At 35.9% G+C, this 24,738-nt stretch overlaps 1 protein-coding gene across 4 annotated transcripts in view; it reads left to right on the plus strand.

Moving 5' to 3' along the window:
• Nucleotides 1–24,738, plus strand: part of MRPL1 (mitochondrial ribosomal protein L1) — an 86,623-nt gene that overhangs the window by 49,578 nt on the left and 12,307 nt on the right. The window contains exons 8-10 of one of the 4 annotated variants that reach the window (XR_002648233.3): nucleotides 7,920–8,144; nucleotides 18,331–18,412; nucleotides 19,823–19,840. Coding sequence is in view for 3 of the 4 variants with exons in the window: in XM_022599518.3 (XP_022455226.1) it covers nucleotides 18,331–18,412; nucleotides 19,823–19,941 (201 nt within the window). In the remaining variant the exon portion in view is untranslated. Of the gene's footprint in view, nucleotides 1–7,919; nucleotides 8,145–18,330; nucleotides 18,413–19,822; nucleotides 20,399–21,745; nucleotides 21,800–24,738 lie in introns of those variants that run through there. The other 3 variants (XM_089912100.1, XM_022599518.3, XM_022599519.3) reach the window with 3 other exon arrangements.

Raw genomic sequence — 24,738 nt, forward strand, 5'->3', positions numbered from 1 at the left:
TGCTGACTCCTAATCTAGAAAGATGTTTTGAGGGAGAGTGAAATGTATTAGTTTTGTGTTTTTATTTGCCTGTATGGGAGAGACTATCTTACTTTAGTTAAATCACCTAGAATTCCCTTGTTATAATTCTGTACTGCCACATTGCTTCAGGATCCAGTTCTAATACTGCTGTAATGTGAAATTGCTCTTGAGTAGTTTAAGCTGGTTTTTCTTCTGTATCAAAGTGATAAATACAATCAGTTGAATGATCTTTCTTAATTATCTGACTTGAGGATTAGCATCTTGGGTATTAGAACTCAACCAGTAATGCCTTTGTATATCAGAACTTTACTAATGCTCTCATAGCCAGCCAGTATCTAACATTTGTCCGCATTACTTGCAGGTAAATTAGTTTCCTTCTTAATCTTTCCTACCCTTTGTACCTATAGTTTACATATTCATGAAATTGTTTATGTCTACACGCACTATCAGATAAAATACTCATATCAGTGAAAATGTCATTCAGATGATATATTGAACATCATGCTGACAGAACAGACTATTATTGGAGTATTTTATTTTTCAGTCTCTTATATTGCTGTTATGCAATCACCATTTATTTTCTCTCTTGGCATGAAGAATAAGTTGGTTGGGATAAAAGTGAGTTGCTAAGTGATCAGATTCAAGGGAAAAGTCTTAAAGCAGAAAACTAAAAATAAAGTTTACAGGGGAGAAAAAGCACATTTCTTCAACTGGACCTTAAGTTTTTTAAAAATTTAAATTATGACTCTTTCCACGAAATAGAAATGAAGCTAAGGCAGATTCTCAAAAAATGAAATTGAGACATAATATGTCTCAGTACATATATTCTAAATGGCAGTTTAATTTCAGGTAGTAATTAGATAATTTACAAATGATTAATCTGAGTTTAATATTTAGAAAACAATATCATAGTAATAATTCTGCTGCCCAGATAAACCTGTTGACATTTTAAAATTTTCAAATTAAAGTATTCACTTGGTTAAATTAAAGCGGTTTACAAAACTGTGTAAGGGAACACTAAATCCCATCTGTCTGCAATTGTTTTCTTATGGAACTCCTATTAATAGTTTTATCTTGTGCTTCCAGAAATGTTACAGCCTAAACACCCTTGTAAAAATATATATTATATATGGTGAATCAGTATTTTATTTTATAAAAATTTAATTTACACTAAACTTTTCAAACAGTCCTTAAAAGTAATATTGAAAGCGAAAATTTTCATTCCTGGGATTTCACAAAATGAGAGTCAGAGTTAAGAATCTTGTCCTTTATTCATTATAAGAATGCTTAGTCAGGTGTATATTTTGACATTACACAAAAAAACTAAACAGTGTCCAGATATTATAGCAGAAACCTGCCAGAATAAAGACTTTGAAGTAATTTTCAAAGGGTGTCTGTTAGTATTTTATAACATACCACAAATCCATTTTATGTCAGCTATGAGGCTCTCAGAAACATGCTTTGTTTTTTCTCAGTGGTAGATTGCTTGTTTGATTTAAGAATCTTGGCCTCCAGCCTACTTTTCCAGATCACTTGTAAGTGTAATTGTAAGCCAGTAAGATTGGTTTTCTTAACTTGTCCTTTATTATAAGGTAAAAAGTTCTTTCCAAATTTCTATTAATGTTGACTTTCCCATTTTACAGAGGCACACATAATATCATTATAGTTGTCAAAAACTAAAATGTTCTCTCTCTCTCTTCCTTCTTTCACTTTTGTTGATATTGACTGCTTCACATATTTTTGTTTTGTTTTGTTTCTGTTTTGTTTTTGTTTTGCGGTACGCGGGCCTCTCACTGTTGTGGCCTCTCCCGTTGCGGAGCACAGGCTCCGGACACGCAGGCTCAGCGGCCATGGCTCACGGGCCCAAACGCTCCGCGGCATGTGGTATCTTCCTGGACCGGGACTCAAACTCGTGTCCCCTGCATCGGCAGGCGGACTCTCAACCACTGCACCACCAGGGAAGCCCTGCTTCACGTATTTTAAAATCAAAGGTGATGGTGGTGTTGTTAGGCTTCATTTGCTGAGAGTGGTGGAGATCAAGAGATAGAACTTTTCACTAGGAAAAAAAATTCTACAGCTGTAAAATACGGTACATTAGGACTTGTAGTAGGGAGCATTTATCAAGAAGAAAGGACATGAACTGTAGTTTAAAGAAAGATTTGGAATGTGCCTATTTGATGTATTTAACCTATCATAGTATTTCTTACCATAATAAATTATGACTCTCATGGCCTATTATATATACTCCTAAAAGAGCCTGCAAAATTTGACCCATGTTTCTGTATATATGTTTTCAAGTAGCAACTAACTTTTATGTCTGAATCCAGTTCAATAGAATCTCACATATGTAGAAATAGTTACTGTAGTTTTCATGGGTTTTAGACTTTGATTTTCAAATCAAGTCTAACCTAGAAATCTTCTGGGATTAATAAAGTTAGATAAACTTTGAGGATAAAAATGTAGATTTGTGTTATAATGCACAATGGACCTTTTAAAGGGTGCAGTGTACTATAAAATCTACTCAGTTTCAGATCATTTTTTGTAGTTTTGGCCCCTTTATAAGTGCTTTGGTGTCAGCACAGAAACTTAGTGGGATTTTCCACACTTTCAAAAGAATGTTTAGTGAGGACCTGCTGTATTTCCAATCAACCTTTTTTTTAATTGAAGCTGATATTTATGCAGATATTTGAGTTAGAATATGATTGAAATCCACATAAAGCCATTTATCTAGGGAAATATTACTTCACATTTCACTTTATAGAACATTAAAAATGAATAAGTACAAAGAAGAATGACTTCTGCATACCAGCTTTTATATTTACACAATTAAAACATCTACATATTTTTATTCTTAAATGCTTACAAAATCTCTATAGGATCATGTCCAATCAACTTTTTCTATTTAGTTTTTCACTTCAAAGTAATTCAAGTATACATGTACATACAAGCTTTTAAAAATGACTTTTCACTGTAATATTTTCTGAAACACCATAAAATCAGGAATCTTGATGATCTATCTTCATTTTACCTTAGAGCATTGGGGACTCCTTGGTTCATAGCACTTTAGAAAAGAAAATCTAAAGAGAAATTAAATCATATTCATAACATTTTAGGTAAGAAAATAATGAAACATTACATATTTTCTTGGAATTTATTGCTTAATAAAGCTTAGTTAAGCTCTTACTTGAAAGAGCTTAAGCTCTTATTTTTAAATACCCTCAATGTCAGCATATCTTTTTCCTCAGTTTTTTATTTTGCAAAATTTTAAATGAATGGAAAGGTTGAAAGAATAGTATAACAAACACCTATATACTCATCACCTAGATTCACCAATTTTGTCACATTTGCTTAGAAAAACTAGGATAAGTAGTTTGCTTAGAGAAAATAGTAGATATTCTTTTATATTTTCTAAACCACTTAAAATTAAGTTGCAGACATCATAACACTTCATTCATCATAACACTTTTATTTGCATATAAAATACGCAAATATTTTATATGCATAATTTATATGTATAGCCTAAGAATAGGACATTCTTCTGTATATGTTTTTTAAAACTTATTTTATTGAAGAATAGTTGATTTACAATGTGTTAATTTCTACTGTACAGCAAAGTGATTCCGTTATACATATATATACATTCTTTTTCCTATTCTTTTCCATTATGGTTTATTGCAGGATATTGAATATAGTTCCCTGTGCTATCCTGTGTATGTTTTTTAAAGTACTTTTGTTTTTTAGTGTAGTTTGTAGAATTTATTGCTATTTTTTCTATTTATAAATTATTGATTTGCTTTTTCTTTATTATATTATCTTGAGATTTGTTTTGTTTTATAATTTGCTAAGTTTTATATGAGGTTTGTGAGTTGTTTTTTTTTTAATAAGAGTTTAAATTTGTGAATTTGCCTCTAATTACATGTTTGATATTTAGTTTTCTTGTCATTATTTTCTAAATAATCTGCCATGGGACTTTTTATTCTTATTTGGGAGAGTATTTTAAAATTTTGGAACCTTTTTTGACTTTTAAAATTTTTACTATATTCTAGTTTGACTGCCTTATGGTTGAAGACTGCATCCTTTTTAGTTTCTACTTTTAAAAAATTCCTCGAGACTTTCCTTGTGGCCCATAGTATAAGATTAATATTCTTTTTCCAAGTATCACATGGACACTTGAAAATAACATGTGCTCTGAGGCTTCCAGGTAAAGATGGATTGAATGCATACCACAGTAGTAACTGATTAGAAAATGTCAAATCTTAAGTCAGCAATGGAGAAAGCCAAAATATTAATATAATTTAAATTTCAGGATCTTTAAAAAGGCTAGGATCTGGCTCTAGATATCTCTGGAACTGAGTGTTAATGGTATGTGTGGGGATGGGGCAAGAACCTTCTGAAATAGGATTAGTTGAAAACTCTTGAAGAGTTTTACATATTTCATGACCCTGGGTAACTGCCCTTTCCCATGCTAGCAGATGGTGGGAAAGATTAAAACAAAGGTCTCTTACTGGGGGAGATCAGGAGTTGAGAAAATTGAAAACAGGGAGATTAAGTGAATATATGTATATGGAATGTTGAGAAATCCTTCCCTCCTCCCCACCCAGTCCTCTTCCCTTACCTTGCTCTCAGAATTCTGGCCACCAATCTAGGCAGGAGATTAGATGAGGATTAATTCAAGAATAATTATAATAGGCTTTTGAGCAGCTTTGTAATATTTTCCTTCCCATTTGAACATTCATGGTGGTTTTACTTTTTCAGTCTCTGGATGAAGAAGTAGTTCATTTCTGGTACTTTGATGAAAATTGACATGATTTAAAAATAATTGTTACTATTTGTAGGGGTTTTTTTTAATGTAGTTTTTTTTTTTTTTTTCCGGTACGCGGGCCTCTCACTGTTGTGGCCTCTTCCATTGCGGAGCACAGGCTCCGGACGCACAGGCTCAGCGGCCATGGCTCACGGGCCCAGCCGCTCCGCGGCATGTGGGATCCTCCCAGACCGGGGCACGAACCCGTGTCCCCTGCATCGGCAGGCAGACTCTCAACCACTGCGCCACCAGGGAAGCCCTAATTTTTCCTTCTTTTAATAGCTCTCTGAAGTTTTTCTTTTCTATTTTCTTTTTCCATATCTCTTTTTTTTTTTTTCCTCTTCTCTACTCTTCCCTACCTCCTTGTTCATCCACCTACATGTTGGAAAGACATGAAAAATAGAATTAAATTTATGGGAAAATTAATGTGAATTAGTTGAAAGTGAATACCACAGACTAGTTTTTCAATGAAATACAACTAACTTTGATAACATAGAGTATCTGATCCAAAAATGTTGCTTGATAGGTGCTGCCTCAGTTAATTATGCTATATAATTAACAAATCAGTGGTTTATATTAAACAGTGTTTTTAATGTAAATGTTCTCTAAAGATGTTTAAATATTTTCCTGTAATCTCAATTCACATTCATTATATCACATTCATTACATCATATTCATTACATTCACATTCATTACATCATAAAACTTTTAAAACATATTTGACAGTCTTTGAATTATTACTAATTCCAAATGAGTGGCGTCAGTAAGTTTATTTGGAAACATTGATTCCTCCTGTGAGTGGAGTCCTACTTTTCCTATTTATTTTCTTATGTCACAAGACAGATTCCTACTAGTATCCTGTGAAATCAACTTAAGTAAATAAAAGAGTAAAGTATTCTAAAGAAACTATACTTTCAAAATATGTATGCCACTTGTTCTGTTTTAATTTAGAAACTATTGCTATTTCTTTTAATTTATTAATATTGAATTAGAACATAAATTCTTAAATAATTTGGATTGGAAGACTTCTAAAAACTTCATTAAATATAATTGAAATTTTGAAGAACATCTTATAAATGTAATATAATAGCCTAGCTTTGACATGAATGGTTATCATAGCATTAAAGGAAAAACAACTGGAACCCTTTTACGATCATGTAAATATCCAAATTTTGAAGACTTGTAAATAATAATGCTATTGGCAAATCAAACCATTTTCTTAAAAGAAAAAAAAAACAGGATAGGACATCTCAGATTTCTGTTTATAATAAATCATGCCAAAACCTGATTTAATTAGTGTTTCTTGTCTGGGTTTCAAATATACTTGGATCTTTGACATACTTAATATAAGGGCAGTGTCTTTGATGTGCTTTTCCCCCTCTTTTTAAAGTTGTAGACATGGTCCATTCATAGGTGTGTATCACTATGTTTTGCTTGTGTAATAGTGAATTGTTTTGTGGCAAGAATATTGTCAACTTGCCAGCTGATAAAAGATGATGTATATGGTAACAAAAATAAACAAGTTCAGGGCAAGGGAATATAAACATAGTAAAATCTTTTGTTGAAATCAGAGCCTTCAGTTTTAGCGAACATGTTAGAACAGGAAAAGTGAACGTGTCGGAGTTCAGTTAAACAAGATGTGAGTAGTGTAGAGCGTGGAAAATGAAGCCTTATTTTGAAGCATCTAGATCCACAAGTTGAGAAAGTGGCAAGCAAGGAGTATTGCTTAAATCAATTAGATACAAACAATAGTTGGATACAAGGAGGCAGCTCATTGGTTCATGGCTCATTGCCACTTCCCCTCCTTTTCCTCCATTTCTTCCAGTTGATGATTAACTTTTCTTTCGTTGCATTATTTTTGGTATATTGCAGTGTACTGTGTCATAGATAAGGAAATTTAAAGGTGGAAAATAAACTGTAGAATATAAAAGTCAAATTCTGTACTTTTTAGTTCTCAATAAAAATAAAGGAGGTAGACTGGCAGTAGATCTTAGATTTCTAAAAGTATGGGGCTAAGAAAGAGGAGAAAATAATGTTTATCCTGGACCCAGTATGTGCCAGCATTTTGCTTGATGCTTTATTGTGAGAGATGTATATTTATTTAACTGGGATGAATAGTCTTTGTAGTATTTTAGGGTATATCCATTGTATGGATTGTTATCAGTGTCCTTCCCAGTAGTCATATTAGAATTAAAAATAGTTTATTATCATTTTTAGTTTTCTTATCTATACTGTCATGAAATCAGATGATAATTTCCCAGAACTTTTAGGATTGGAAGTGTGACTCTCCCCTTCAATCAGATATAAATAATAGCATAAGAAAAACCATACCATTTGAGAGAAACAGCTAACTTTGCTTTTTAATTCATTGCAGTAACTCAACAATGTAGTGATCATTGATCAATAGAATGACACATGATGAAAAATATGTGACATAACATGCAGTAGGGAAGTAAACTGACTTGCTTTCCTTTGTTTGCCAACCCATTTGTTAATAAGTAATTGTCAGTACACTGTACACACAGCTTTCTTTTGTTAGCTTTATTTCAAAAAGCAGTGATAAGTATGATAGCTTTTACTGAATTCTGCCTTTATCCAAATCCTTGTAGAAGAAATTGAATGGATCTGAAAGATAATTCCCTGCGATTTTCATTAGTGTTTCTTCTAAACAAATAATAACATTTAGTAATATAGCATTTACAGTAAACAATAAAACATCTATAAGATCCTATTATGAATTATTAAATATATTAAATGTAACACAAAATTACGGATTTTTCAGACAACTTTATCATGAGCAATGATGAAGGCTGCTTTTGCCTTACAGCACCCATAGATTTTGGTAAAGATATTGATTTGTTAAAGTGATGTAAAGCATAAATCATACTACAACTTGTCTTTGCATGAATTTTTGTATACTTGGAGATAAATAATGTATTCTAACACAGGAGTTGGAAAACAGTGGCTCCGTGGTCCGTTTTTGTATCACCTGTGAGCTTAGAATGGTCTTTTAAGAGGTTGTATAAAAAAAGAATATGCAGCAGAAATCATATGTGACCCTCCAAGCCTAAAATATTTACTCTTTGGTCCTTTACAGAAAAAGTTTGCCAACCCTAAAATATAAATATATAAAACATAAGCCTGGGAAGTTCTGGTTCCAAGTGAGATGGTGTAATAATCACATGACACCCTATCTCTCTCAGTGAGCGCACCTATTATAAAACCTGGACAGAATGCATGGAGCAGCTATTTGAAGACTGAAAAGTCAATAGTAGCAGGTGAATTAGGGAAGACCAGAATTTGAAGTACCACCAAACTGGCGGTGAGTTTGCCATTTTTCCTTTTGTGTTGTCACATGGCCTGGTCTCAACATAGCCTGAAACCGGAAAGCAGACATCAATGCAGGCAGAGAGCTCTAGGAGAAGCCCTCTACCTCAGGCTTGGGAAATAGAGATCATGGCTCCTAACAGTGACAGTGGGTGCAGAGGAAGACACAGGTATCTAAAATTGAGAAATGGGGTTGCCTCACTTTCTGATTGGAGGATCTATGGTCTCAAGAGGTAGGGGCATGCACCCTTTTCTTATCTTCTCTGTCTTCCTGCCAGTTGGCCCCCACTGCCAAAACAGTTGGAGGAAGTAAGAGGCAAAATGTAAATAAAACCTCAGCTTTCTGGGCAGAGTGCTGAAAAGGAGAGCCTCAGGGAACCAGAAAGTACTGGGGATATCAAGGGGCGGGGTACTTAGGAAAGGGATCTCATAAAAATTATGTGTTAACTTCTGGAGCTGAAATTAATGGAGGTGACAGAGGAAAGAGTCAAAGAACTTGAAGGTAGATCATAAAAATTATTCAATCTAAAAAACAGAGATGAAAGATAGGAAAAAAAAAAAAGGACCGTCAAGGCCCTATGGGACGATAACAAAGATCTAACTTTCATATCATCGGTGTCTCAAAAGGAAAGGAGGAAGTATTGTGCAGAAAATTAGTTTTTTAAAAAATGGCAAGATTATGGAGAAACTCTCATACATTGATGGTTGGAATACAAAATAATACAGCCACTCTAGAAAACAGTTGATAGTGTCTTGTAAAGCTAAATATATGTTTACTGTAAGGTCCACCAGTTCCATTCCCATAGAGTTGAAACATTTGTGGTGAAATCAAAACTTAATGTTCACACAAATATCTGAACACAAATATTTATAGGAACTGTAGTGATAATCATCAAAAGATGGAAAAATCTCAGTTATCCTTCTATGTGTGAATGGATTAAAAAAAAACCAACACATGTGGTACATCCGTATAATGGAGTATGACTCAGTGATAAAAAAAGGTATGAACTATTGATAGACACAACAATTTAGGTCAGTCCCAAAAGGTTACATACTGTAACCTGAGTGAAAGTAGTCTCAAAAGGTTACATACTGACACCAAAAGCACAGGTAACGAAAGAGATAAATTGTATTTTATCAAAACAAGACTTCTGTGCATCAGAGGACACTGTCAACAGAATGATATGGCAAGCCACTGAATGGCAGAAAATATCTGCAAACTATATATGTACCTGATAAGAGACTTGTATCTAAAATATATAAAGTATGCTTATAAGTCAATAATAAAAAGATAAAGTGAGCAAAGTATCTGAACACACATTTCTCCAAATAAGATATACAAATAGCCAATAAACACATGAAAAGATGCTCAGCATCATTAGCCATCAAGAAAACGCAAATTAAAACCAAATGAGATACTGCACTACACCTACTGAAATGGCTGTTACCAAAAAAACAGAAATTAGTGTTGGCGAGAATGGCGAGCATTGCTGGTGGGGATGTGAAGTGGTGCAGCTGCTGTGGAAGATGGTGTGGCGGTTCCTCAAAAAATTAAACAGAATTACCATAAGATCCATCAATTCCACTTATAGATATATACCCCAAAGAATTGAAAGCAGGGACTCAGGTATATGTATACCCATGTTGATAGCAGCATTGTTCACAGTAGCCAAAAGGTGGAAGCAACCCAAGTGTCCATCTAAGGCTGGACGGATAAACAAAATGCATATGTACATACAGTAGAATATTATTCAGCCTTAAAAAGGCAGGAAATTCTGACACTTGCTACAACATGAATGAAACTTAGAGACATCATGCTAAATGAAATAAGCCAGTCACAAAAGGACAAATATATGATTCCACCAAATATTTGTCCCAAAGGACAAATATTATATGATTCCAAATGTGATATGAGGTACCTAGAGCAGTTAAATTCATAGAAACAGAAAGTAGAATGGTAGTTGTCAGCGGCTGGGGGCTGAAGGGAATGGGGAGTTAGTGTTTAATGGGTACAGACTTTTAGATGCAGGAGATAGGGTTCTAGAGATAGATGGTGGTCAGAGTTGTACAACAATGTGAATTATGGAGGAAAGAAAATGAAGGTTACATGTAATTATTCCATCTGTATGACTTTTTTCTTTTTTTTTTTGCGGTACGCGGGCCTCTCACTGTTGTGGCCTCTCCCGTTGCGGAGCACAGGCTCCACACGCGCAGGCTCAGCGGCCATGGCTCACGGGCCCAGCCGCTCTGCGGCATGTGGGATCTTACCAGACTGGGGCACGAGCCTGCGTCCCCTGCATCGGCAGGCGGACTCTCAACAACTACGCCACCAGGGAAGCCCTGTATGACATTTCTGAAGAGAAGAAAAGTTGCCAGGGATTAGGAGTGGCTAAGAGAGGCCACATCAGGGATGAGGAAGGATTTTTTGGGTTCTGTGTCCAGTACTGTGGTAGTAGTTACTCAAATATATGCAGGAGTTAAAATTTATAGAACTGTACACCCCCAAAAAGGTTACTTTTACTGCCTTTCAATTCAAAAAATATAATTAAATATATACATAAGTCTGTAACAACATAATTAGCTATTAGGACCCATGGTGGTGGGGGGATGTGGAGGTCTGGGTCTATCCCTCCGTACCAAAAGTGAGAATGGTTTTTATTTTGTTTCAGGGAAACGTGAAGAAATAAAGTATGCTTTGTCATTTATAGCATCTTTTTTTTTTTTTTTTCTTTTGCGATACGCGTGCCTTTCACTGCTGTGGCCTCTCCTGTAGCGGAGCACAGGCTCCGGACGCGCAGGCTCAGCGGCCATGGCTCACGGGCCCAGCCGCTCCACGGCATGTGGGATCTTCCCGGACCGGGGCACGAACCCGTGTCCCCTGTATCGGCAGGCGGACTCTCAACCACTGCGCCACCAGGGAAGCCCCATTTATAGCATCTTAAAGGACTGGTTTTATAGTTTAAAATGCTAAACTAAAACTAGTTTTTTTTTTTTTATCAACAGGTGATAACATGCACATAATAATAATATTTGAAAAATACTGAATAGCATAAATAAGAATATAAACGTTATTTTAAAATTGCAATTGGTAACATTTTAGTGCTTTTCATTACTGCTCTTTCTCTATGCATGCATTTGTGTGTGTGTGTAGCAGAGCAGAAACCTTATTCAGAAACCTTGATGAAGGAATGGAAAAGGGAAGCCTTGAGCCCTAAAAACACCTTCTCCTTGAGGGGAGGGGAGTAAATGAATTTTAAGGGATAGGAGGCAGGCATATCATCAGGGCTCTAGGAAAGGGGAGGAGATTTCCAAGGCACTATGCATTTATTTTTTATGTAATTGCTGTCATACTATATATTGAGTTTTCTATTTTCCTTAAATACTCTATCTTGAATATTCTCCAAAATCATTAAAATTCTTACAGAGTATTATTTTCATAGCTGTATTGTGGATATATCTTAATTTATTCAATTTTACTCCTTTTCTTGGGCATTTAGGTTGTTTCCAGTATCACTCATTATTATAACCATGATTCCTTTGAACATAAATTCACATAAATTCTCATGTGCACAGAATACAGTCTATGTGTAAATGTACAGCTCTATTGAAAAGTCTGAATTTAATGGAGTACAAACATGAAATAGTCTTCTCCATCCCCCGATTCCAAGTGTGCCATGTACAATTTTTCTTCTCTGTTATACACAGGCATGTTAGGTGACAGGCATAATTCTAGTGGCTCTCAGTAATTAAAAGTGCAGTGAGATTCAGTTCAAAAATGTGATCTGCTATCCAGAGATTTTACTTGTTCAATTTGGAACCAGGCTTTTATAGCTTGTGATCTGAAGCAGGGAGGGCTTAGTAAAACTTCACTCACACCTTCTCCCACTCTAGACTGTAGAGTGCTGCAGTGACTTGATTCAGTTCTAAATACCTCACCCTACTCCCTGTTCCAGGCCTAACTCTTCTGTGGTAGAGGCTTAACAAAGGGAATAAGGGAGAAGTGGCAACTGCCCCGTCTTATCTGCCTGTATTTGTGGTCCCTACTTTGGTTGTTGCCACTTCTCTGGCCAGTGACCAGCTCTTACTTATTTGATGTCCTTCAAGCATATGTTCAGCAAACTAGTATATTCTTCTGGCAGTGCCCCCAGTCTCTACACAAGAGCCTCTTGGAGCCTTGCCTCTTGGCCTGCTTCTCCTTAGCGTGGTTGTTGATTATGGTGAGAACTTTTCGGCCTTAATTGTTGGCATCTTTCTTTAAAATATAGGGCACGCACTACATGCCTTTTTTGCTTTCAGATTTAGGCCCTGGTCATCAGTGCTGAAGAAACTTCCAGAAAGGCCCCATGCAACATCTTGTTTCAAGTGCATATATAAAATTTACGGCAGTTGTTGAAACAGTTGCTAAGCATTTTTCCTACTTTTATTTTATTTTATTTATTTATTTATTTTTTTTGCGGTACGCGGGCCTCTCACTGTTGTGGCTTTTTTTTTTTTTTTGCGGTACGCGGGCCTCTCACTGTTGTGGCCTCTCCCGTTGCGGAGCACAGGCTCCACACGCGCAGGCTCAGCGGCCATGGCTCACGGGCCCAGCCTCTCCGCAGCATGTGGGATCTTCCCGGACCGGGGCACGAACCCGCGTCCCCTGCATCGGCAGGCGGACTCTCAACCACTGCGCCACCAGGGAAGCCCTCCTACTTTTATTTTAAATGGCAATGCAATTCTTAGCTTGACAAAACATTTTTTTTGCCTCGTCTGCATAATAGATGCATTGTAGGATACCAAAAGTCTATCAGCACCCAACAAAGCTTTCTGTTAAACACAACAAAACAAAAATCTTTTCTGCTTTAGCAAAAAGTAATGGTTTCTTTTGCCCATTCACTTTCTCAGACATCCTTTGGTCTGTCTTCCACACCAGAGGTCTGCAAACTGTGGCCTGTGGGCCACTTCCAGCTCTCCAGCTGTTTTTGTAAGTAAAGTTTTCTTGAAGCACAGCTGTGGTCATTTGTTTATGTATTGTCTATGATGACTTTTGCACCACAACAGCAGAACTGAGTATTTGCGACAGAAACCGTTAGGCCTGCAAAGCCCAAAATATTTACTGTCTGACCATTTACAGAGAAAGTTTGCCAACTCCTGTTTTACACCCTTCCTCTAAAATTCTTTCCAAAACGTAAACCAGAAATACCATTTGTCTGCTTAAAAACATTAAGTAGCTTCTCACTGTTGACAGAATATACTCTAAAATGTTTAGCTTTACATTCGAATCTTTTTATAATTTAGTGTCAAGTTCAAATTCAGGATTTCCTGTTATTTTCAGTGATGCAGCTTGAAGTCTAGAGTTACAAATTGGCAGCTTACAGGCTGAGTTTGGCCCCCAGACTTGTTCTGTTTTATTGATTCAGCATTTAAAAACTAGATAATGTCACATAGAAATCCAGATTTCTAGTTGTTCTTCACCAGTCAAGAGTTCTGATAAACCGGCCTCAGAGCCCTCAGTGTAACATTCCGTTAGCACTCAGTGGCTGCTGCCTCTTCCCTATGGAGCAGTGCTCTCCACCTATGCACAGCCTGTGCCCCGTGGGTCCTGTATGCATATGCACTCAAACCCAGTCCTCTTCAATCATGCATGTTACCTGCTGTGGCCACTGTAGCCATTTGAGTTTGCAACCCTGGGCCTAGATATAGTGAGCTGCCTTCTGGTCACCTGATCCACCTGTTCTCACATTACCTCTTGCTGCTCCATCTGCCTAGAAGATCCTCTTTGTCCTTCAGAATTTTTCATCCTTTAAGACTCAATTTAAATATAACCTTTGTGAAGCCTTCTCTGCCAAAGGCAGTCACTTCTTCCTCTCTACCCTTGTGGCACTTTGTTCATTTGATTAGAGTAGCACCTGTCATGTTGTACTTTAGTGACCAGATGGTGAGCTCCTTGACGTTAAGGTTTGTATCTTACTCATCTTTCTGTTCCTAGTCCCCAGCATGTTGCTCAACAAAGAGTGAAGGCCAAGTAAATGTTGCTGAATTGTACGCCGTTAACATCTAAAAACTGGGAAGGTAGGAAAGGATTCATTAGGTGCAAAGAAAAGTTCATATTTTTCCCACTTAAATGTATATTCTTTCCCTTTCAGTATTTCACTTAGTTTCCTCTTTTTCTCCCCTTAGTTTATAACCAACTCATTTGTGTTTCCCAGACAACTGACACTTTAATTTTCATTAAGGATTACCAACACTTACTAGCTGTGTTCAGGGTTACAAGCTAATAAATGGTGGAAATGAGGTTCAAAGTCACATTTCTCTGCCTTTAGAGCTCATGCACATAGCTGCTGAGCCACTCCTTATCATGTGCATGCTTTTGAATAAGTTACAAAGTTTTCTAAGTCTCAGTTTCTAATTGTAAAAGAGGAATGATAGGGCTTCCCTGGTGGCGCAGTGGTTGTGAGTCCGCTTGCCGATGCAGGGGACACGGGTTCGTGCCCTGGTCTGGGAAGATCCCGCGTGCTGTGGAGCGGTTAGGCCTGTGAGCCATAGCCGCTGAGCCTGCGCGTCTGGAGCCTGTGCTCCGCAACGGGAGAGGCCACAACAGTGAGAGGCCCGCGTACCGCAAAAAAAAAAAAAAGAGGAATGATAATGGTTCCCATCTTTTAGGATACGTGGGAGAAATGAATGAGAATATCTATGTAATGCTTAGAACAGAGTTTGTCTTAGAGTAAGCACCCAATAAATAGAGCTGCTCTATTATTATTATTATTACTGCTGCTGCTACTACTTCTACTACTACTGTTACTTAATGTTGTATAGGAGATACACAGACTGTCTTGTCTTCCTTTTCTTGGTTTAGACTTTCAGGAGTCAAGGGAATTGAGTATTGGCCCACCTGCAGAAACCATTGCCAGGCTACCCTATTTGTAACCCTAGAACATTGCACTTGGAAGGGCTTTTGGAGGTCAGGTGTTCTAACAAGTGCTTATCCAAAGCAGCAGTCCTCTCTGCAGTTCCCAGCTAGAGATGATCAGTCATCTAGAGACTGTTATATTTACAGTGACAGAAGCTGGCCACTTTAGGTGGAAAATATGATTGTTTAAAAACTATGCACACACACTTTTCTTTTTCTTTTTCTTTTTGTCCTCTGTAAAATGTAGAAAATTAAGTTGAATCCTTTTTCCATACTGTTGTCCTTAGTCCTTCAAAGTATTTGAGCCGAATTAAACAGCGACACTGGTGGTTCTCAGAGTGTAGCCCTTTTAACTTGAGCCCCTTTCCTCAGGAGACTTTCTTCTCTCTTCCCCTTTCTTTTATTCAAAGAATCCTCGAAGACCCTAAAAGCATAGGCTAAAATTTTTGTGTGCCTGTGTGCATTTTTCTGGTGCAAGTTTTGATAACCCGAAAAAAGTTTAAGAATCACTGTCTTAGACACTCTCATGACTATAGTTTATCCTGCATATGTTTGCATCTCAAAGGGACAAACAATGGTTAAGGACCACAGTTTTTTAGTTTTCTCATAATGGTAGAGAGTGATTGAAAACAAAGGTTAGGAATTGCATAGAAAGAGGAAAATCTGAGAGTTAAAGCAAAGAGGTATAGTTCAGCTGTATTGATTGAGCCACCTCCCTGACATCTTTGGGAAGTCTTCCATGTAGTCTGCTTAGGGAATCATTTCTGATATAATAAGGATGTTAAGCAGAAGGGAGGATTCAGTAAATCAGTCTTTTCTTAAAAACATTTATGCTACAGAACAAGGAATAACTATTTTACCCTGTAGTGGACAATCACTTTAGCTAAACATAGGTACTGTTGTGACTATTATATATTCAAATACACACATATGTACACACACAAATACAGTGCTTAACATAGTTCAGTATCGCCTTCAAGGTCAACCCCTTCCACTCCCCCAGGCCCCACTTTTTTCCTGCTTTGCCAAGTCTAATGCTCTGCTATTGAGAATCTAACAGATAATATATCCTCAAAATGGTCCTCCTTACCTTTGTCAGGCCACAGAATGCTACGGTGTGGAAAAGCACTACTGGAAGAACAGAGCAACTGAGATATAGATGGAGAAGCTTGTAAATGTTGCTTTCCTGAGTTATCTCTAGATCATTGTCGGCCCAAATAAATTTCCTATGCAAGTTTTGATAAAATGCATGCATTCATGCATACATTTTTTTTACATAGCTCTTTGTCATCAGTAGTCAATTGTGTAATCCAAGTTATGCCCATAAAATATATCTTTTTCATAATTTTACAAAATATCTAAAAGAAAAAGTAAAGTGAGGTATTATGGCTAAAAATATATTTTAAGATTCAGTAGAGGACATAGTACTGATAATTAGAGGTGCTAAAATTTGGACAAAAGTGTAAACTATACTTTTGGGTGTTTTTGTTTTTGTTTTTTGCGGTATGCGGGCCTCTCACTGTTGTGGCCTCTCCCACTGTGGAGCACAGGCTCCGGACGCGCAGGCTCAGCGGCCATGGCTCACGGGCCCAGCCGCTCTGCAGCATGTGGGATCTTCCCGGACCGGGGCACGAACCCGTGTCCCCTGCAACGGCAGGCGGACTGTCAACCACTGCGCCACCTGGGAAGCCCTAAACTATATTTTAAAACAATTTGTATATTTTAAAACTTAATGAAACCATTGAAGTCATCTGTTTTGCATTTCTTTTTTGTTCTTGTTGTTGTTTGGGTTTTTTTGTTTTGCATTTCTAAAGCCTATGTTGTTAGGTTATTGTAAGAATGGCAATATAAGTCTGCAGAAAGTATAGTTACAAAAATCTGAGACGTTTAGTATATACAGTCCAACAGTATAGCTTGTAACTATCAAGGAAGATATACTGGACCTCTTGCTTTTTCTTGTATCTATTGCTTTCCCAAATCTAAGGTAGGTATAGGTCTTTACAAAGGGTAAAGGAACTCCTTAGAGCTGTGTTGGTTACTTAAGTTGGTAATAGAAAGGAGGACATTTTGAGGGAAAGTGGAGAATTAAGAGAGGAATGAAAGGACACATGTTGATACTCTTGGTGTTTTGTTTTGTTTTCTTTTTTTTACCATAGCAAATGTAAGGTGCCCTGTCTGTCAGTGAACTACCTACTTCAGTACAACTTAAAGTCTATAAGTTCTATGGATTTAATAAGGAGAACTAAGTATTGCTTGATTTTTTTCCCTCTCCAGACTCCCACTTGTGGATTGGCATAAAGTGAAAATTCCTCCAGTAATGCCCAAGCCTTCTCATTTAGGGTTTGGTACTGCATCATGCCTAAGTGAATGTCGAATAAATGTTGTCTGACGATGATGAGAATAATTTGTTTCAGGAGGAATTCTCTTTATGCTTATGTACTACATTTCTCACAACGGTCTCAAGAGTCATTGGAAAACAGAATTCTTGTTTGAACTCTTACTGTCTAATTTTTGCCAATTACACTATCATAAGTTTTATATGAATTTTAAAAACTGGATTCATTTGGCAAAGTGCAAAATCCTCTAAACATAGGAATGCAATAGAACTGATTTTAACTGGTATATTTAAGAAGAATAACATGCACTGAATTTGAATGGTAAACTGAAGGACTTTCCAAAGATGTGTGCTGGGTTTAGGTGTTTTATGAATAGGGCTCATTCACTATATATTTACTTACTGTAGCTTTTACTAAGTAGCAGGAGAGTTGTTATTGCAGAGTTAGAGTGTTAGCATAGCATCTTGAAAATGTCTCTGTGTGGGATATGTTATGTGAATGTGCGTTGTCAAGTAGTTTCATTTTGGACTTTTGAAAGCATTAACTTCTAAATATTTTCTTAGTTTATTTTAAAAAATAAACAACTTGAAGACAAAATATCACTAATTCCTTGGTGGTAGGGAAAGGGTGGGGGGAATGGTGTATTCTGCCCCAGGATATGCTTTGGGGAAATTACTTGGAATTCAAGGAATCGCAAGTGGAGCAACTTTAAAACACTTTGCTATAATGTGTTCTAAAAGGTAATTAAGTCTTGACATGTAAAGACATGTTAATGTAGTATTCTGAAAAAAGTTATGGAAGTTTTTTTCTTTCACAGTAGGGTCTCCTAATACATAATTTGCACTAGTTGAATATTTGAAAAAACTGTCTGGAACAAGTATTGATACAGTTACCAAAAATTGAATTATCATCTCACTTTCACATCATTAACGTTATATATCCTTTTCTTTCAGCTGGATATGTCAAGTGACCAGATAGCTGCCAATCTGCAAGCAATTATCAGTGAAGTTTGTAGGCAAAGACCGCTGAATTTGGGTAAGTGGTTCCCTGGGGAAGATTTCCTTGTAGCTCTGTGATACTTTAAAAATGTAAAATATTAAGAAAACAATCCAGTTAATATGCAACTGCAATAGCAATAATATTTCCAGGGATTAAAGAAATACAACTTAATTCTCCAAAGGATTCCTAATGACCTTATTAAGAAGTTGTAGTTGTTTGGAGAGGAGACCTCTTTAATAAGGAATACATTGTGAAACCTTTATAAATTCCCACATTATTTCTACCATTAAATGTAATAAAGTTTGAAAGAAAACTGTAACGGATTGCCTTAAACTTACAATAGTGTTTAAGCAGAAACTAAAGTCATTTATGAGATAGATGATATTTTGAAGCCAGACCATTCACTTTGTCACTGGTACTAGCAGTTGGCTTTCTTAATCTTATTTATTTTAGAAAAGAAACACGGTTTTTAATCATGTCAAAAGAATCACTATTTATAAATGGGGTGATACGTGGAGAACAGTGAAACTTGATGTGGAAGCTGTGTCATAGGCTAGGAACACGTGTAGTACCCACTGCATTACCTGCCATTCACAGTGCTTCCTCAGGCAAACGTGTTCTCTTTCCGCTGGTTGAAAGCAAGCAAGAGTCTGTAACCCTCATTTGACTATGCACTTACAGGCTTACCATTATAGGAATCTGTCATGTTTCATTTTATAAACCAAGTGTATAATTAAAACACAATCTCACGTTATGTTTAACCTTCTTTGGGAGTTAAACATACTGATGAATAAATACCTCATTTGTTAATTCTGTTGTGCTAGATATGACCATAGTACTTAGTGATTGTATGTGTATAGATTCTTCTCTTTCATGGAGAACTTTGTTTTGAGTATAGGAGCCTCTGAACCTATATCAGGAGTAGAATGATGAACAGTAAATCTCTAAAAGCAATGTAGTTATCTTCTCTTTGCCATTTTAACTGAGGGTCCCTTAACATTGTTCTTATGAAAGGCTTTTTAATTTTTAAGGGATTTTACTAAATGTTTGGTAACACAGAGTTAGCATCTGTGCTGACTGTCTTAAATAAATATTTAGAATCTTGCCATCAAATGTAAATATCATCACCTGTTCCCTTTACTGTTGACTTTGCAATAAAATAAATTCTAGGTGATCCCCTTCTGAAAGAGAGAAATGAATTATTAGTGAATATGTGTAGTTTCATCTATAAATCTCTAATATACTATGGTACAGCTAGTTTGTCTTCTACTCTAGAAATGAAGCGATCTTCCCTTTGTTATAATTCAAAATAATAGTTCAGTAATATCAGTACTTTTCAAGTGAAAATATAACACGAGTCCTATAAAGTTTCTTGTTGTATGTTTGTGTTTGCTCATTAGGTATCTATGGAATAAAATGAAAATTGATTCTTGTCTTTGTTTTCAGGACCCTTTGTGGTACGTGCTTTCCTTCGAAGTTCAACAAGTGAAGGTTTGTTACTAAAGATCGAGTCATTATTACCTAAAGAAGTAGAACCCAAAGAAAGTGACAAAAAAGCTGCCTAAATGTGTTACATTGAGAAATTATTTTCAGTGGATCAAGAAACAACAGAGAAAATTAAAAACTGTTTAATTTCTAAGTTTGGTGTCTTGTTATTTCTTGATCATCATACTTGAAAGTAAATTTTAACACTGGAAAATCTTATAATACTTTCAAAACTAAGAAAATAAAATTTGCTCTGTGTCTGAACCTAACTTTTAGATCATGTTAAATTTTCTTCCTTAGTATTCAGATTCCACAATCTGATAACTATAGCAGCAATTTCTAGCTTAGTAACTTTCCCTTGAGAGTCATACCATCTGAGGGAAAAGTAACATCCTCAGTTCCCATAAGACAGAGAACGGCAGAGTCATGAGCTACATCACAAATATGACTATTTTCTAAAGAAAAAATATGGAAAATCTTCATTCTAATAATTCCTTAATGTCTTTTGTGATAGCATGAATATAGAAAATGATTAAGCCCTTAAAACAAGTGGGTGGAAAACTTTTTTTTCTCTTAGGAATCAATTTATAGTATTTGTATTTTTTTGTAATAAGAATATTGTATATTTTATTTATTTTTTAAAATATTATATATTTTAATGGTGCTTTGTAATATACAAGGCACTGTGTATGGTGTTTTTATATACTTTATTTGATCCTGAATTCCTCTGCTTAATAGCAAGTTGTTAGTGTTTGTTGAATGAATATTCCATGAGGTAGATAAAACAACTTAATTTATGGTTGAAGGATCAGGCTGCCAGTTTGCATACTGCTGTTGGTCCTTAAGTATTTACTGGTATGTGACAAAACAAAAAAAATAAGGATAATTTTGTCATGCAGTTGTCAACTGTCCTTTCTTGGGAACGAATTTCTTTTACTCTGAGACTGTCTTCCACTTTTTTTAGGGGATGTTCAAGGGGTTTTTCTTATATGAAAAAATAGTCCTGATAAATTTGTTGGTGGGTTTTAATAACACTCACTTTGTGAAGAATATTTTGACGGCTCCATATAGGTCTCCCCAGTTGTTTTTGAAATTTTAGTGGTGTGACAAGTCCAAAAGACTGTGAACAACCATTGTACTCCACTAAGCCTTTTTTCCCACAGGAAAATTAAAATTTAAGGGCTGTTTACCAAAAGCAACTGTAGCATTAACTACAAAACAGTAACAGCAGTTACCTTTTATTGAGTGCCTACTACTATCTTATGCTTTTTATGCATTCTCTCATTTCATCCTCGCAGGAGTTTAGTAAGAAGGGCGGTACTCTCACTTTACAGTTAAGGAAATTGAAACTTGTGTGAGGTCCTCTAAGTGGCACACTAAGATTCAAACCTACATTTGTCTGATTTTGAAGCCTGTTCTCTTAACCATTAGGCTATTTTACCTCCTTTTTATGTGTTCTAAGATAAATTAAACTATTTAACCAATTTAAAAATTTTAAAATATTGAATAATTACACTTCAGTTTCTCGGTATGTCTAGTTATGGGGTTATGGCACAGTGATGTGAGGAAAGTTGAAATAAAAGGGTTGGAGGAGTGGGATGAGAAAAAAGCAGTGCAGGATGGAGAGAAAAAAGATATCTACTTGTGTCCCACATTTATGGTCTTCTGAAAGCATACTGATTGTTATTTAAAGACCCTAGATCACAGAGTAGAAACTCTATTACTGTATTTGTGGGTTTTCTGATTAATAGAGTAAGTATACTCTTATTATAGAGAACTTTAGAAACACTAATAAATATAAAAAAATAAATCACTCAGAGTCCTACTACTCAGATAACCAGTATTAATATTTTGGTGCTTCCCATTATCTTTTTCAATTGACAGAGAAAGAGAGACAGAGAAACAGAGGGAACATGTACACACATGATGTTATATAAAGTAAGCATTTCCCCATATTATTTAAAATCTTATATGAAAAGCATTTTAATGATTGAGCAATATTTCATCCTATTGATGCTCTAATTTATGGAGTCAGTTCTTAGTTTTGGGGCATTTAACTTGCTTTCAGGTCCCCCTTAACCTTATCATTTACAATACTTTGGAGAAAATCTTTGAGCATAATTTAGTTTCCTCTATATTTCTAGAACTGACCTTCCTGAGTTAAAAGGTATGATATGGCTAAAGGTCTTAATTATGTCTTAGAAAGATGCCTTTCTGAGCAGAACAAACCAGAACAAGGAAATATGGTTGGAAAACTTGCTCTGGGCAAGGGCATTCCAGGGTCTTATTAACTGGCCTATGAATAAATTATTCCGTAACCTTCCATTAGAGCATTTTTCCTATTGGCTAACTGGAACTAATGTTGAGTGTTCATAATGGTATATGCTTCTGGAAAAATAGTAGAATTGCACTAGATTACTGTTCACATAAACCCCTCTCTTTTGTGTTATTAATGTATTTTCTTCTTTCTGAGAAAACAGTAAATTAAAATCTTATATTTAAAAAGAGTAAAAAGTTTTAAATAATTATGGTAAATATCAATACTAGTATTTCTCAAACATTATCCTGCATCCAAATTACCTGGAGGGCTTGCAGGCACAAATTGCTTGGCACCAGTCAGCATCTGGGGTGGGCCTTGAAAATTTACATTTCTAATAAGTTCCTGTTGCCAAACCCAGTTCGTGCACCTGGTGCACAGTGAGGCCAAACAAACCAAAATGTTGGAGTTTGGAGCAGAGAAAGGTTTATTTCAAGGGCCGAACAATGAGAATGGGCTGCTGGTGCTCAAAAAGCCTGAACTCTCCCAAGGTTTTTAGGGAAGAGTTTTTTAGGCAAAATGTGGGGGGAGGACTGAAAGGTGAGTGACCTTCCCCTGATTGGTTGGTGATGAGGTAACGGGATGATGTTCCACAAAACTCAGTCATTAGCCTTCGGGTTCCAACCTGTCTGGGATCCAGAGCTTGTGCTCTGACTGAAGTTACCATCCTCTACCTGGGTGGGATAGTTCCTGGAGAACTATCAGGTTATGTATAGCCCTTGAGGAGGAACCGGTACCCTGCCCCATCGCTGCATTTTTTCTTGACTGCCTATCCTTTATTTCTACATTCCTTCACTCTTCTGTTTGCATCTGCCCTCTGGAACTCAGGGAACATCTAGGAGGCTAAACCTTTTTCCTACAAACAAGGAAGTGGAGGACAAGGAAAGGGTCCTGCTCAGTTTCATTCGCAGGTGATGATGTTGCTGGTTCAAAGACTATATTTTGAGAACCACTGATACTTACTAATGGATCTTTAAACCCTGGATAAAAAAATCTCTGGCTTTCGTATCAGCATTAGTCTTTTTTCAAATTTGACAGGTAATTCTTGTGCAGCAAGGTTGAGAATCACGGGTGTATGCAATTAACCAAGTTATAAGAGGTGAAAAATTTTTAATAAAAGTCAAGATTTTAAAAGACTGAGATGAAAAAAAAGATAATGCACTGAATTTAAGAGCCAGGACTAGTTTCTAGCTTCCTGGTCTATCCCTATGTGTAAACAATTTAAATTCCTATGGGAAAACAGTTCAAAATCTGGCATCTTCTGTAAAACAAGGACATCATAAGGTGATCATCAATGTACTTTCTAACAAAAATTTTATGACACAGCTTTTGTAGTTGGCATTTCATGTTGTTAGAAATGATGAGATAAAACATTATTAATTAACATTACTAATATAAACACACGTAAACATAAGTTTAATGGTATTACTTATCATCTTGTTAAAGACCAGAGGCTTATGGTGGGATGGGGAGACCTACTCAATAGTGACTTTTTTTAATAGCAAGTAGTAATCGCAGTGTCCAGTAGGTGGCAATAGTAACCTTTCATACAACTTTTAAATAGTTGTGTACTTATTGGTAAATATTTGTTTTCTCATTTGACTATACAAATAAAATAGCAAAAATACTTTATAGACCCCTGGAGCTTTGTTTATTTATTTTTTGTTCTGTTTTGGGCATGTTACAGAGGTTGCTTTAGTTGTCACTCTGCAATAATGCATTTTTAGAATTTAAAGAATTCGTTTCTGTTTTAACTTTTATTATAGAATTTTTTCAGATATACAGAAAAAAAGAACACCCATTTACTTACCACCCAGCTTCAGCAATTATCAACATTATGCTCTTGTTCTAGGTACATCTGTCCCTTCCATCTACCTACCACTCCCTAGCTCGTCCTCATCCTTGCTAGAGTAATTAAAAGCAAATCCCTATAAAGAGTTTTAAGAATAATCAAGCTATAATTACAAGAAAATTTTAGGTCCATTTTTCAGAACCCAATGATTTTGTGTTCTACTCTGGCCATTGAAGGCATTTAGGTTCTTTGGATTGTATTTTTCATGTAATAATGGGCAAAACACCTATTTCTAGTGCTTTGAGAACTTAAGAGTACATAGTAACAGAACTAGCCGCAAAAGGTTGTATATAAGTATCAATACTTTAAAAAATAAGAAGGAAGAAATTGGTATCTTCACTTAAATTTTTGTTTTTGAATCAAAATATGAAATTAGAAATGTAACTATTATAAGGGATAGGTTGAAATAATAGTTTTCATTCTGAAGGTATTCAAAGGAACAAAAAGTTTTTCTGTATTGCTTTATTTAAAAAAATAGAAGGACATTAAATAAATTGGGCAGGTAGAGAAAGAAAGAACACAATCAAAAATTTAAAGAAAACAATGACCCATAATGCCTTAAATAACTGCTTAACATTTTGTATACTTCCTTTTTTTCTTCTTCCCATGGGGAGGTCTCCTTTTTCTCCCTGAAATAACATGGTTGTGATCATGTTGGGTATAGGGTAGGAAGGGAGATGTCTTGGCTTTGGCCGTTTCCCACATATC

Source organism: Delphinapterus leucas, chromosome 5, assembly GCF_059928025.1.
Source record: "Delphinapterus leucas isolate spDelLeu-1000000601 "Yukka" chromosome 5, BTC_Dleu_Yukka2, whole genome shotgun sequence".
NCBI classification, from domain to species: Eukaryota; Metazoa; Chordata; class Mammalia; order Artiodactyla; family Monodontidae; genus Delphinapterus; species Delphinapterus leucas.